The 15725-nt window shown below is 41.9% G+C and overlaps 2 protein-coding genes across 2 annotated transcripts in view; both read right to left on the bottom strand.

Moving 5' to 3' along the window:
- Positions 1-1954, bottom strand: part of cdk14 (cyclin dependent kinase 14) — a 112050-nt gene extending 110096 nt beyond the window's left edge. Inside the window, exon 1 of the mRNA XM_030784084.1 lies at positions 1824-1954. Within this exon, the coding sequence (XP_030639944.1) occupies positions 1824-1917 (94 nt within the window). The 5' untranslated portion in view covers positions 1918-1954. The remainder of the gene's footprint in view (positions 1-1823) is intronic.
- Positions 1955-4669: 2715 nt separating this feature from the next.
- On the bottom strand, positions 4670-14745 carry LOC115820500 (pituitary tumor-transforming gene 1 protein-interacting protein). The gene is made up of 7 exons (XM_030784106.1): positions 14521-14745; positions 14004-14050; positions 13728-13836; positions 12536-12641; positions 11235-11300; positions 8635-8681; positions 4670-5213 (listed from the first exon to the last, which is right to left on the bottom strand). The coding sequence occupies exons 1-7, from the start codon at positions 14636-14638 to the stop codon at positions 5164-5166; spliced, it is 543 nt and encodes a 180-aa protein (XP_030639966.1). The 5' UTR covers positions 14639-14745; the 3' UTR covers positions 4670-5163.
- Positions 14746-15725: the final 980 nt, after the last annotated feature.

Here is a 15725-nt window from a genome sequence, read left to right as displayed (position 1 = left end):
TGTAGGGACAAAAAAAAGAAAAAGAAAAAAAAAGAAAAGGACCAGATGCTAGATGAAAAGGCTTTCACAGCCTGGTTTTGTCACTCTGTGTGTTGAACAGGCGCATGAAACAGTATATATATATATATATATTTTTTTTTTTTTGCTTTTAACAAACCAGACAACACAGGGCCCTCTCATCAAAAACTTCACACAGAATTAGAAACAGAATAAAACACAAAACAAAAAAAAACTTCCACAGAAACACAGCTAACACCCAAACAGCCCTCCTGACTTTTCTGGAATTTTTCATCCATTTTGCAGACACTTCAAAAAGCTTCTTCATATTCTCTTAATCTATTTGCATTTTTTTTATTATTCCGGAAGATGACAGCAAGTCCTGTGAGGGGATAAAAAACTGCGCAAAATGTATGTCATTCACTTGAAAACGGTGTTGGGGGTTGTTTCTGCCATCCATCAATAAGAAACATTATTCTCTGGTGGAATGTTTTAGTATGAAGTTCCCTTGACTCCAGTGTCTGGCTCGAGGGCTATCTTTTTTACATATAAATACAAGTGTCTGAAACGAGGGCTGAAAGTGATGGACTGACGTTTTAGGGCACCTGGGTCACTTTAGGATAAATTGAACGACAGCATTTAATCCTCCATCTGCGCTTTGTCTAATGTGCTCTCGAACTCAAAACGAACCCTGATAGTGAGAAGAGATCACTGTAACGTGCATTTTAAAAAAAATTAGATACGCCCCATATTCATGAGAGGTGTAATAACCTAATTCGCACATTATTTGTCTTCAGATTGCTATGATGATAAACCCCCTCATGTTTCTGTCAAAAGTACTGCCTCATAGCAGACTTGTCCATAGAACGGGACATCAGCTCTTCTAACGGTATTTGGTTCACGACGAGAGACCGAATGCACCGGTTTTCTTGAAATAAGATTGGTGTTGGTGTTCTTGAGTGTTGCATTGTTTCATTAAAGGTAAAACTATAAACTGAAACAATCAGTTTTCACTAGATAACCTGCGCGTGGTAGCTATAGCTGATCTTCTCAAAATTGAGACTATTCTTGGTAAGTCCATGCGAAATAGGCATTAAGAAATCAATGTGCGGATATTGACCGGTCACAAGTATTCTGATAGCCTCTGCAAAAAAGAAAAAAAAATTGCCTCCCCCCCTTCATCTGAGAACCCACAATAACAGTCACTTCGATCTAACACTGTAAACCGCAAGCACTTCATCGACCCACATCGTCCAAGGTCCAATTTTACGCATGTCAGTTCGCATTAACAGAAAAGTCAAACTAATGATAAACGGCCAAATCTTTTTTGCGCAACATTTTAAAACAATGAAGATATGACTCAGTCTGGATTCGAAAAGCGTTAACCTTGCGCTCTCTGAGGTGAGAAGTGAGAGTCCTTACGTTGCGTCTTATGTCTTGAACCGAACGGCAATACGAAGTGACTAATTGTATTTTTATACTTGACGAGAAAAACTGTAGTGTCCAGCACTCTGTAAAAAGGTAAAAGCTTCTTTTGTTTCCAGGCTTGTCTTTCAGTGACAGTAGAGTTGGCACATGAACGGCGGCGCTAAGACAGCCAACATCTGGAAATAACGTAATAGCGACACCCCTACGGTTAAGATAAAGAGTTGAATTCGCTTAATGTTACTCGTACATCCCTGCCTAACGTCTTTCTTAAAGCTTCAAACTGTTTTGTTTCCGAGGTAAACTCAACGATGCGAGTTAATAAGGGTCGCAGAAACGTTTCCAAGCATTCGCCACAGATACAATAGCAATTTGGTGTAAATGCATTGTGGTTTACTTACCGATTCGACTGAAACTCTCAGACAAAGTTCTTCTTAACTTTTTCATTTTGCCGATTTTTTCGACAGGTTGCGAAGCTGGCATTAGGTCACACATTTCAGTATTGACACAGTTTTGCAGTCGTGCGTGTCCTTAAAACTAGAAGAGGGGTAAGGAGTTCAGAGAAAGGATTCTCCAGTTCTGCACTGTCAAACACGGATATCTGTACACGCGCTGCTCTAGTTTTCAAAGGCGCATTTCTCTGTATCCTCAGGTGTTCGTTATCTCAGACAACATATCTGAACACGCATTAGTCCAGTGTACTGACGGAGACAAAGAAAAAAACTTCTGGTCTGTCTGAATTCTAGACGTAGAGGCACTGCAGTCTCTGTTGTTGAACAGGACAGCGGGCTCACTCTCCCTCCCAGCTCTCATGAAATCTGGATGTCATTTTTGGGATTCTCCTTGGATGGGGAGGGCGATGAAAAAAAAATCATGCTCTCTACAAAACCCCGCCTTTGCTGAATTACCATTGGCTGTAATGGAATGGTTCAAACTATGATTCGTAACTGCATCTTTCAATCATTTGAGCCTGAGTCTGACTTCATGCCTCGTTCAGAGATGCGTTCATGCGAATGAGCCTCGAAGCCCCGATTATGACCCCCAACACACACACACACACACACACACACACACACAGCGTTTGGAGAGCAAGATTTGACTTCCTGATAAATCCCATAACTCAAACAAAAAGCATCTTAATGCTTTGATATGCAGTCGAAACAAACACAATTTTGTACAGCTGAACAATAAAAACAGATACAGATATCTATTATATGAATATAAAATATAAATTATATTCACTTTAACAGCTATTAAGGCTACTTAATTTGCCAGATTATTCTTACGTTCCCTCCAAAAGGGATCCTCCTGAATAAATTGTGTCCCTTAACCATATAATCACTAAATCTGTCGGTTTAGGGGTCAGAAACAAAGTCAAACACACTAGCATTGAAATGGCAGAAATCTAGTCACAGATCTGTGACTCAGTGCCCTTGAGTGCTGTCAAGTTTCTTGTTCAGAGACACTGCAGTGCCAGCAAGTCAAGTGTGAATAAAGTTCCAGAAATACACACACACACACACACACACAATACAAGCAACACTGTATTGAATCATTTGAATTGAAACAATGTTTTAATGGTCCATTTATTCAACTGGAGCACACAGATGGCAACAATTAATCATCAGGAAAAAAAAAAAAAGGATAAACTGGTTGTGATGGTTTTCAGCAGATGCAAACGCCCAGCAAATCTCTCTGGTTGTTTAAACCTCAGAGGACAACATGTTCTAAGTATTATGCTTCGTGAAATTATCTGCATTTTATAAAATCATATAGAGTCCGCCGAGATCTTAGAATTATGTGGAGCGAAATCTCATTTTAAATGTATCGTCGTAGAATGGTTTGGCCACTGTGACGTCAAGGTTAAAGTGGAATTTGGTTAGACTTCATCAGAGAAACATCTAAAGAATTTGGGAGGACTTTGATTTAGGATGCAGTTGACAGTAGTGTGTGGTGTCCACACTGCTCCACATTGCTCTCTTGCTTTGGAATTTAGAAAAGACGACTTCATTGTCATTGTCCATTTTTTTTTGTTAAAGTCATGTAGTAGAAAAAAAAAAATCAATGCAGTTCATTGATGTTCAATCAAAGGAGCCCCCACCATTTTTCAACCGTAATCCCATTAACATACAAACCTCACAATAGATTAGAGATCACATACACACACACAAAAATGACTATCTACAGATTACGTGAAAATATCTTGTTTTGCTACAATCTCTAATCTGTTCAAGACATTTCTGTAAGACTCTACAGCATAAACACTATTACTCTACTTCCATAATCACTTGTCTAGCACCCCCCCCCCCCCCCCCCATCTTAGTGTTGCACCTTTAAAAAGGGCTGAGCTAGCAAAAACCATCTGCATTGCAAATACCAGCAGACACTCTGCCTTTTTCTACAGTCAGTGACCAGCATTTGCATGCTTGTCCTGCCGTGCTAGTCTTTGAAGATTCCAGCTCCGCACGCGCACAATCACAATCGCACACAATTGCACAACGAGGACGAGTGGAAAATTATTAATGTTGTAACCTATCGTTATAACAGAAGTTACAATATCTTTAGGTGAAGGAGTGACAAGGCAGCAATTTGTTTTTAAAGGCTTTTAATTGTGATGATAGGTGACTTTTTTTTTTTTTTTTTGAAATATCATCATTTCAGAGATGAAAAGGACTCTCTCTCTCTCGCTCTCTCTCTCAGGCTGGGGTGTTGGCAGCGGTGAATGTGCCAAGAATATCACAAATACTGGATTATCATCAAACCGCATTTTCTATTTCATAACCCTGCCCATGTTTACATATGTAGCCGGGTGTACATGTATGTGTGCATAAAATATGTGTTAGGTTTTTTTCTCCCCCAATTATTCCAACATTGAAACATGTTCATTTCAGCATCACTATTCTATAGCAGATTGGTATGCTGAAACATATATTTGTCTTTAAGAACACAAATGCTCTTTTGGAAAGCATTTGGGTTTTAAATAAAAAATAGCATACACGTGATACTGGTTACGCTTGAGTCAATGAAATATCACTAAATAAAAGTAAACGATGCAGAAACAAAGTGCGTTTGTTTGACTGTGTGGCTTGGCTTAATTCAGACAGTCTTGCAATGTGTAATCAAACGCCATTTAAAAATGCTTTGGGGAAAACAGGCACAACATAAACTTGTTAGTGTGAAAGAACTGAAGCCAAAAAGTGGACGGCAACAAATTCCTCTTAAAAGACTTTTTTTTTTTTTATTAGGAAATATGAGCATAACATTATAAATACTTCAACAAGGTGACAGTCGTTTAAAACAAAAGCTCACATAGCAAACTAATTTCACAATCAAAATAGTGTAGAATTACGGAAAGTCTTCATCAGTGCTTCCTACCTCTCACACAGGGGGGGGAAAAAAAAGAATATTTCACAAAACTGTGAGTCAATTTTAATTATGCTTCATCTGATGAAAGAAAAAAGAAGAAGAAGAAAAAAAAAACAGGATGTATCTGAAGAAATTGAAACGGGTATCATGCACCTCAAATCAAGCCAGAGGGAGAGATAGAGAGATAGAGATAGAAAGACAGATATCTTAAAGTTGATAAAGGTGATTTCACTCTAGCCTCTTGTCACTCTCTTTCTCTCCCCTAAGAGAGTTTGTGAAAGAAAACTTTTGAGAAGCCGACAGAGATGAAGCAGAGCGTGTGGAAAAGGGCGGCCGCGGCGTTCCTCGGATCGCCCTATCACCTGCAGTTTTCTTCTACTCATTTTCAAATTTGCTGTATGGGTGGTCAGAGTCTGGAATAAGACCTGCAAAACAAACAAACAAACAAACAAAGTCAGTCTTTAATTACAGCTGCTATGGAGGCTGTGGTTGACCTTTCCTTTTGATAAAGCAACCTCAGTAATATAACTAATCATCAAATATACAGCAAACAGGACCGCAACAGGCTTCCAAATGTACACCGATATCGAAATAGGTTCAGGACTTTTACGTTTATGTGTGTATCCTTCAAAAAAAAATAAAGCACCGTTATAAAAACTTCAATGGGGAACATGGTGCGTTTTTGCTCTCTCCTCCTCAGCTCTGTTCTTCACTGGCCTGTGTGTTAGCATGACCCGGAGACTCCTCTCTCGTTCTCTGCGGTCTCCAAATGAGCTGTGTTAATGTCACCTCCTCTAACGTGGGCTCCTGCTGTCACTTATGTTTGTGCACTGCCCCCAAAACCCCTCAGACTGCAGAGGGGACACATTCATTTTAAAGGCAATTAGGGATGAAGTGCGAGACCGGGTGGGGTGGTGGGGTGTGTCCTTCTAAAGAGAGTCGATGAGGCTAGAGAACTATGAGGTGACATAGATATATGTGTGTTTGCTTGTGTGTGTGTGTGTGTGTGTGTGTGTGCGTGTGTGTGCGTGTTTGAGTGACGGCCAGCGCAGGCGAATACCCAGTGTTTCTATGAGGCAGTCCGCTGAGAGCAGGAGAAACACAGACTGGTTTTTCCATCCATCATGCTGTCATTCCGTGCATATAGAAATACCATAGAGACTCCTGTGTGGGTGTGTGTGTGTGGGTGTGTGGGTGTGTACGTGCGTGTACGTCTGTGTGCGAAAAACCGCAAACACACTGCCGTGGGACATGCAAAAACATGCAGGAGTACAAATGATGCCCGTCCATTAACAACCATTACTCTCTCTCTCTCACACACACACACACACACACACACACACACACGCGCGCACACACACGCGCTCACTTCAAAACCTGCTGTGCGTCAATAAGACGAAGGACAGACCAGTGATTTTTTCATCAGCGACAATGTCAGAACATTTGCATGCTGCAACGGCTTAAACTCTGTACTTTGTCAGTAGCTGTTTGCAGACACAATAGACAAACTGCGTCTCTGCTAACGTACTGCGTCACTGCTACGCTTTTGTACCGCAGTAAGTGATTAAACCACGGATAAACCGTTTCGAGTGATTAACGAACCATATTTTGAGATTATGTGACCAAAAGACTTATTTAGATGCAAAAAAACAAAAAAAAACCAGGAACTGACAAAGTCTCCACGGTTTTTCCTGCTAGACTGTATAGCACTTCGTTAAGAGTCAGGTTCCACCTGCATGACTTTCCCCAGTCTGGTATGAGGGTTCACAGCTTAAGAATCAGGCCTGCCTACTCCTTTTTTTCTCTCCCTCTCTCTCTCTCTCTCTCTCTCTCTCTCTCTCTCTCTTCAGACAGCTCTCCCTCCTCCTCCCCCTACCGCCAGCGAGCACTCGAAATGCCTTCCCAAAGATCACGGAATAAAACGCAACACGGAGAGCGTAAAAGCGCTTAAAGAAGGATATAAAGACCAACACTCCAAACATCCTCATTTGGTGAGGAGGAAAGAAAAAAAAATTGACAGGGAGGGAGGGAGGGAGGGAGAGAGAGAGAGAAAGTAAACGTAGGTGTCATCTCACAGTAGGATCACCTTTTGGAGACGGGCTGAGGAAACGCTGAGATTTCGTTTGATCTCTTCCTCACTTTGAACACTGGTCTACAATAGATGGTCCATGACCTTTTCTCTCAGAGAATTTCAAACAGGGAGAGCTGATGCTTGTGGCTAGCAACACTTGTGCTAGTGATCTGGTGTGTGGGGTGGGAAAAAAAAAAAAAACTTGCTGGCAAACCTCATTCCTTTCTTCTTTTTCTCGTTCTCTGTTTTTTTAAGCTCTTTCTCTCCCTTTGTTCCGCTGCGCAATCTCTCGGTGGTCGACGACCTTGACCGCCACCAGTCAAGGGCGTATGGATTTATGCTGGTCCTTGCACACCTTTCCAGGAGCAGATGTGTGCAGCCGACCTTCTAGCCTTAGCGCTCGGGGCTGATGGGATGGGGTAGGGGTTTGTGGGTATGGGGGGGAGGGGGGTAGGTTCGGTGACCTCTTTCTTTGGCCCTACTGGATCAGCCAGGGGCTTGTTTCCCGCTCGCGGGAGGCAGAGGTCACCGTCCGAAAGCGCATTTACATTTCCCATCGTTCGCGCACAGCTAAGCATTAAGGGAGGGAGGCTGGTGGGGTCCCAGGGCTTTGCTCACATACATAAATCAACTGACGACTCTGGAGCTAATAACAAGCCGGCAATATGTCTTATTTAATTGCCCTTAATTACTTTTAGCTACTCCGTCAACCTGTTTTCAGTTAAGTGTCTAACAGGTTTAACGTTGGCAATCGAGTTTGACGGAGCCGCTCTGAGCGAGAGCATTCGACGGAAACATCGCAGGTCATCGTACTCCCCATCCTGACTTTATTAAGGGGAGGAGCTGCCCTTCTCCGGATGGCAAACTGATTTTGTGTTTAACATTGATTTGACGGGAACGAAGGCAACCGCGTCGATGTGAAAGCTGACAAAGTGTCCTTGTGTGGGACTGTGTCGAGAGCCAAACGCCTTGCTTCTGCATTAAGTCTAACAGTGACCCGGGAGAAAAGTGATATTCAATAACTGTGTCCTCGAGATGACTCTGGGATATAAAGACAGTGACACGAGAAGAACGGAGGTTACGCTTCACTTCTGGCCATCACTGATCAAAGACTTAGGATATCACAACCAACAACACGCTCAGCTTCCCCAAGTACCGGTGGAATGGAATCACACTGAGGATACCAACATTCGCTCAAGGGAGAGATACGCATTAATAGCAGTGTGTGTGTGTGTGTGTGTGTGTGTGTGTGTGTTTAATGCCATTAAGAGACAGAACAGTGGCAGAGACATCAAGAGGGCAGGGCTGCTCTCCATGACACAGAACAACGCTTCTCCATATTACACAATTTTACATATTTAGGCTAAAAAAGCTTTTTTTTTTTTTTTTTAAAAAAGGGGCTTAAATAATGGCCGTTAGAACAGTTTCTTAATCTAGGTCCTAAAGGCCCGTGGCTTTGGAGCGTTTTTGGTCTCTCCTTACTTGAATAAACCTGATTCGACTTATCAGCTTATGATCAGAGCTCCTGATTGGAGCCCTGAGTCCTTTATGTCAGAGCAGGGAGATAAAAAGCGTAGGATCATGGGGCTTACAGGAGCAGGATCTGAACAATAGTGATTTGCACTACAGACTGAAACATATAGACTTTCCTTGACAAACATTTTCATAAAACCTCATAAAGCACATGGTAACTATGTTCACTATAGCACTGGCAAAACTTTTTGATGACAGTTGTTATTCATTAGAAGAAAAAAAAAAAACTGGCTGATACGTACCATATTTCTTACGAATTTCATCATGTTTTGATTTCCTTTCAGCTTTTCTGTAAGAGAAGAAAAGAGAGAGAGAGAGAGAGAGAGACAGACAAAAAAAGATTTTAGAAACAGAGCAGACAGGTTTTAAGGAAACTTGAATTCAAACAAGAGCCTATTGGAAAAAAAAAAAATGAATCATGGTATGTTTTGCATTCTAAATTCTAAAGCATGTTTCTGGTCTTAAAACTTATGCTTACACCTTCCTTCCATCTCAAACGTCTATGTGAAATATTAGCTTGGGGACAAGTCTGAAATGTGTCACCATATCTGCGAAGACCCTGTGCTTGTTTTGAAAACGTTTTATTACGCATATTCACGTCTCTGTAGACGTTGTGCTGGAGAACTACTTAAAATGCGACCGTTCACTGCGTCCGCTCAACTTGTGACACATTTCCGTATTCCGCCACCCCCCCCCCCCCACTTTCTACCCACAATAACCACACAGTCTGGGCATCAGCATTTTTTAGAGCAGCAAATCCAGTTTGAAGAGGAATCTGTTTTGTCTTAAAAGTCAGCATACAAGAGGAGCGCTGGCACTCTGGAACTGATTTTTTTGGAAAGCCACAGTTTTTAACCAAACACATGCCCCTCGTCATAAAAAATAAAAACACACAACGCTTGGACACGGGACATAATTTAAAACGCCTTTCATGTCTTTGTTTAAATCCGCACAGCCCCCCCCACCCCCCCCCCGCGGGCTCCCAGTCGTGCGCCCTAAACAAAAGTTCCGGAGTTTTCCGCGGAGGTCGAGACGTACGACCGGGGGGTCTGGCAACTCTTCCCGATAGCGGTCTGCCACTCTCCTTTTTACGACGAGTACAAAAGTCCCGAACCCCCCCTGCCCAGTTTCTAAGTCTCTTTCTCGAGGGACGTAAATCCGCTTTGTATGTACACAAAACGCTGTGGTGTAAATCTGCCACGGGCCCCCTCCCGAGTAGTTTTATGGCCAGGTAGTGATCTGTGAACAATCAAAAGCTACACTGAATCATGGAAAAAAACAAGGGCTGTTCACCATCTGTCCCTTTCTTTTCACCAGGAGAAGCCTGTAGCACTGCTCCTTCACATAGCGATGCACGTTAGCAACAAGTGAGGAGGAGGAGAAAGAGAAAGGGACGAGAGGAGAGTCTACGAGTTAGAGAAGACAAGAGTCGTTCGATAAACACCGTTTTTGAGGTGGTCGGCGCTGGTTTGAGTGTTCTGTTGTTGAAAGACGACAATAAAAGTTGCAGTGCAAGTGGTTTAGCAGAAATAGCCTTTGAAAAGTCAGCGCTAGGCAAGCTGTGCAGAACAAAAAAAAAAATGCTTCCCCTTTTTTACATCCATGATTTTTTTTTTTAGCTTTATGAGACAGCGCTGATTTTAGAACAAAAACGTCTGAGCGCCGGATCGTCGGAAGAAAAACTTAGAACGTAGAAACTGTTTTAATAACTCATTTTTGTGTGTGTGTGTGTGTGTGTGTCTGTGCGTGTGTTTTTTTAGCTGTAGGTTTTCTTTCACGGTTGGGTGGTCCCTGTTGTGACTGTTTACTGTACCTCTGGCAGCTACCTCCCTAATGGTGCGGTGATGAAAACTAAGACCCCCAGAAAACAACGGCGAAAGTCCCAAAGGGTCTTGGTCTTCCACTGTTTCCAAACACTCTATGCCAAACTTACAGCTTCAACAGGGGGTAGCTTTAACACTGGCGGCTGACTGGTAGAAGTCCTCACTGCAATAGAGTGAACGGTTTCTAGAACCTTCTCCAGTCAGAACTCATCGGTCCTTTCAATTCAATTTTAAGGGAATGTAAGGGCATTTCCCCACAGTCCTTTGCAGCAAGTGAATATGCGACTGTTACTGACAAACTTTCTGCATGGCTGCGCGCAGCAAACATCAGACTATTCTCTGTGGAAAGGCTGGGACAAGGGGGAAGAAAAAAAAACAAAAACTAAAATTTTGTTCTGTGGTTAGATCTAAAGTTGGAAAATCATTTATATAACAGATGCGTTTGAAAGAACGGCGTTTGAGAAAGTCAATGACAGGGGGGTGGGAGTGGGATCTATTTTAGGGGCCGTGACCTGAGGTCAAGAGGAAGTCCCCCCCCCCCTCCCCAGTGTTTCTATGATGACCTCATTACTGAAAGCCCAGCTGCTGAAATGAATTCTGAAGATAATCCTCAACAGGCCTGGGGGGTGGGGGGGGGTGGTGATGGTGGGGGGGGGGGGGGGGGGGGGGGGGGTTTATACTGAACACACAGAGCTTTAATGAAAGAACAGAGCTTTTCTGTCACAGAAAACCACAAATAACTCACACACTCACTCCTGATATTACTCTGCCAAAACACACACACACACACACACTCTCAGAGGCTGAATGAATGGCTCACTAACCTTTAAAAGCATACTTAAGCACAGGCTTTGATGTAGCCTAACACCGGTCAAACTATTTTAATAGTGTCATGACGCAACCCCCCCCCAAAACAATGGGGATGGATATAATACTTAGCTCCCACAAAAGGAGAAGAACAGACGAGTGGTCATGCTTGTAACTGAGAGAGAGAGAGAGGGAAAGAGAGAATGACTTACCGTTCTTCTGAACGCTGTCTGATCTCCTCACGTCTTCTGGCATACTGCTCCTCATCTCTGTCAGGCCTGAACACACACACACACACGTCAGCTCTCACATCAAGCTTGTTTGCATCACTTGGGAGTGTAGAACTAGCCTGTCAAATCTGAGTTGAAAATCCTATGTGTGTTAAGTAGACACATACTCCAAGGTAAGTCTTTGAGGGACTAGCATTCTGTTAATCATCACTTAACCGTGTATTTCTCTCACGTCTCTGCCGGAGCGGTTAAGACTTTGTGCTCCTTTCTCTGACGGTGTCAGAACTGCTGAGCAAGACCAGGTAACACAACCCGTTTTCTCCCGCTCTGACAGAGCGTTAGAGACAAGCGTTAATTAGATTTCAAACATTTCGAGAAAAAAAAGAAAGAAAGAAAGAAAGAAAGAGAGAGAGAAGGAGGAAAAGCTTGCTGCCAATATATGCAGAGACATTGTTAACTGGGTTTACACAAGACGGTTAAAAAAAAAAAAAAAGAAAAGAGAGGGGAAAAAAAAAAAAAAAAGTTGGGGAGGAGGGGTGAAAAGACACAGCGGACGGCGGACTCTGTGAAAGTGAAGGCTTAAAAGGGAAGAGAGTGTGTGAAGTGGAAAGAGGGGGCTGTGTTATGGCGGTGTGCGCTCTCCTCAGTGATCCGTCGTGCCGTTTTAAAGCAGCTGATTAACACAGATCCAGCGTGTGGTCTCGGGAGTCATACACCTGTCCATCACTCAAGCACGACTGACTGACTGCCTGACTGACAGACAGACAGACGGGGGCATTTTCTTCTCTCTCCAGCTATGAAAACTAACAGTTTTTTCTTCCCTTTTCTGTATAAGAGAACCCAAAATACGACTTTAAAAAAAATGATAACAATTAGAAATTTTTCTTGTTTTCGTGAATACTGAGCAGAGAGTGTGACATGACTGGTGAATGAAGTGCATGATCTAGCATCTGTAATCTGGATGTGCTGTAAACCCGCTTATCAAAGGGAACGACTGGATTACGCACTGCATAATCTCAAACCTGCGGCAGTACCAATGCTATACCTGTGGCTGAGCTAAAAGTCCAGTTTAGTCGATATGTTGGTTGACATTCCAAAGTGACTTCAGTCAATATTATTTCTTAGCTCACTTATGTGAGATATGTTCATAACTGTGGACATTTTGGCATTCCGGTAAACAATTCTCTCCAACACACAGTATGGACATGTCTGTATGGGCGGTCCACAGGGATTAAAATGATATTCTGTTCATTTTGAAAAATTTTGAAAATTTTTTTTCGTACCCAGACCGACGCTTCCGGCAGCAACAGCAACAGCAGCAAACAATGATGCTCAGCAAGATAGTTCCACCAATCACTGCCATGGCGATGATCAGAGCCTCAAAATTCACTAAGAATAAAGAGAAAAAGATTAAAAATATTGTACAGGAAGATAAGCAATTTCACCATAAACCACATTTTGAATGCTAGAAAATTAACCATATAAACAAACAAACCCATGCACAGCTCATACGTTAAAAGGCAGGACCCTTAACGGTGAAGCTGGCGGCAGACTCTATTTTTCCTGTAAGAGTCTGCTGCCATCTGCTGGTTGGTTTGAATATTACACAACTCAAGCGCAGCGATTTGCATCTACAAACAAACTGCCATTTAGTTTTTATTTAGGGGTTAAAAGACTCTGCTTTTTTTCTTTTCTATTTGAAAATCACTACTATCAACTTGTTTCTTTTATTTTACAACTCTTTTGTGAAATTTCTTTTCATTTCTCTGTCGCTTTTTTGTACTGCCACAAATACAGGCCAAAGGCAAACTTTTGATCTGTTATCTTCAAGCAAATACAATAACAATACAATATCTCACCGCTCATCAAACTTGATAAGAAGTACAAACAAAAACAGCTTTAATGGCTGAGGGAAGCATGGGCAGTAGATTAATGATATAACTGGACTTTGAGTCTCATGTCCATCGACCTGCCCTGTATGAAAAACATCAGCATGACCTTTGTTTGACTTGTAATAGCCCTTCCTGTTTCTGAACAAATGCCCTAATTTATTTGTCTGCGCTGGCCCTGAAGCATAGCCCCACACTTTCAGCTCATCCTAAACAGAAGGAACCAGTATTTTGGGAAAGTAACAGGAAAACCACAAAATAACAAGAGAAACAACAGTTATGCCTTCACCATCATTATCTTATTACTATCATATGATCTCATATGATCTTAGTATCGTTCGCTGTTGACATTTGCTTTGCCAATAATACATTTACTGGAAAACAGTTATGGCTTTTGAAATTCAGAACCTGTTTAAGCTTTGAACAACAACAACAAAAACAACAACAACAAACCCCCTTTCAAAGAGTTTAGAGCTATACCAAAAGCATGTCTTATTTGTATTGTTAAAATGATTTTTTTAGAGTGAAGTATCATCATTGTGTTAGTCTGGTGGAGGCTACACATCAATGCTCAGGTAAGACTTACCCCAGCACACACCCCATCGAGCCTGAGACAGCTCACACACCGAAGATGGAGGCAGTATGTGGGAAACTGGATAATCTGTGCACGTGTTGGTGGTCTGGCACCATAAACACTGCGAACAAGGGAAGAAAGAAATTTCATTACTGTCAGAAGCGTAGTAACCAGCCTGTGAAAAATCACCACTTATCGCGGATTAAGTTTTGTTATAGACAGTGAAAAGAAAATCAAAAACAATAAAAGTTTGTGTGAAGTTTAGTTAAATTACCAATACGGGCTTACCGTTACGTTGGAAAGACATGTTTCGCACGATTTGAAGCCGCTACATGCTGCAAATTGAGGAACAGAAACGATATTGCTTAAACATATGAATGCACCACCTCAATACAGCTGCGTCAGCTACTCTAAAATACGTCGTTTATACATCTAACATATCATTCTGTATAGGTTTAGAATAACAAAACGACTGGCGTGTTCTACAGTTACTGTGACCGTAAAATCAGGCATGTGATTTTCCCCCACGTATCTGGTCCACAAGACAACTTGTTTACTCAACAGTCGCAGGAACAAACCTGTATGTCTATATTTCAGGGGAAATTTGGAGGAGGGGAGGGGGAGTTGATTTGTATACAAAATGGAGACCCTACTGACCTCATTGTTTGGAATAGTACCCAGTTACACAGGCTGCATCACGTACAGCACACACATGACCGAAACACAGACAACCAAGTGACAGTTCAATTCCAATGTCTAATTCTGATGGCACACGGCGTTCGCTAAAAGACCAAAATTATCTTACGTCTGGAAGGAGCTGGGGGGGATGTCGGTGCCTGTGTCGGTGAAGCCGCAAAGGTTTGAAGCAGGACACAGACAAACAAAACGGAAAGCGTTGACCAAATGACCCCCGATTTTTCCATGCATGCGGCTCTTCAACTGACAATACAGGCAAGGGAAATAAAATATGATCAACAAAGCTGTCCTCACGTCTCCGCACCGATCTGCTGGCAAGTAAACAGTCGAGAGTTGTGACGGAGTTGATTTTTGTTGCGCTTCCTGATTTGCCTCCGCCGTCAGTTTGATTTTTAATCAAACAATACTAATGGACTGCCGCTTGCTGCTCTGGCGGGGAATAGCAGTCAAGGCGGAAAAATTAGTGATGCCTGTAAAATCGTAGATGCCTGCAGAGAACTATATAAAATGAGCAAACATAACGACCGGTGTTTTTACGCAACGGAATTGGTAAGGAGCTATGTTTTACTCGCTAAGAAATTTGATAATCATATGAATCCTATGAATACAAACTCTAACACTGAAAGCAAAACTAATACTGTGCCTAACAGTTATTCTGGAAAATATACGCTATTTTTTCTGTTGTGTAACGACGTTTTCATGACCCCTTTCTAATGAAGTCTCACTCTGACTTCCTCTTTCACTGATGCATGAATAAGTGCGCGTGGTGAAGAGGGGAAAAACGGCCTGTCTTGACTTTCACATGTCAGCAGATACAATTGCTACCACAGCTGTTTTCAATGATAAACAAACAAACAAATAAATAAATAAAAGGTGACTTTCAAGTCGATAAATAAGAATTTTCAAAAACCATTCAAGCAATTGTAAACTTGCCAAGTGGAGGGTGGACGTTTGTATTTTGCCTACAGCACAGCGGTTAACCGCTAAACTTGAGTATCTTATACAAAGTGTCAGTATCTACAATGGCCCATATATCTAAAACTTTTGTGAAGGCTTTTCTCTATCTAGCATAAACATTCGTCTAAATTTTCTCCATTGAGAATGAACAATAAAATGAAACATTTGAAGTTTTTCCAAACAGAATTAGAGCTTCAATTAGGATTGAGAGTTTTAGCCAAACACAGAGCTGAAATCAGACCTGTGCATTGGATGCACGTCTCTCATGTTGAAAATAATTTCATATTTATGTTCATGTCAGATTCAGTAGTAGGAAATATGTTACATATGTAAAAAGCTATAATATGAGGTTGTGTG

The sequence above is a fragment of the Chanos chanos genome, chromosome 9 (assembly GCF_902362185.1).
Source record: "Chanos chanos chromosome 9, fChaCha1.1, whole genome shotgun sequence".
In the NCBI taxonomy this organism is placed as follows: domain Eukaryota; kingdom Metazoa; phylum Chordata; class Actinopteri; order Gonorynchiformes; family Chanidae; genus Chanos; species Chanos chanos.
Note: the sequence above shows the minus strand (reverse complement) of the source record. Positions and strands in the feature narration are given on the sequence as shown.

Bases quoted from the DNA above. Each gene is read 5' to 3' on its own strand.
- LOC115820500 (XM_030784106.1), bottom strand. From the start codon at position 14,638: ATGGAAAAATCGGGGGTCATTTGGTCAACGCTTTCCGTTTTGTTTGTC. The intron at 13,837-14,003 runs GTAAGCCCGTAT...CCTTGTTCGCAG, and splicing joins CATGTCTTTCCAACGTAACG to TGTTTATGGTGCCAGACCAC. The intron at 12,642-13,727 runs GTAAGTCTTACC...CTTTATTCTTAG, and splicing joins TCGATGGGGTGTGTGCTGGG to TGAATTTTGAGGCTCTGATC.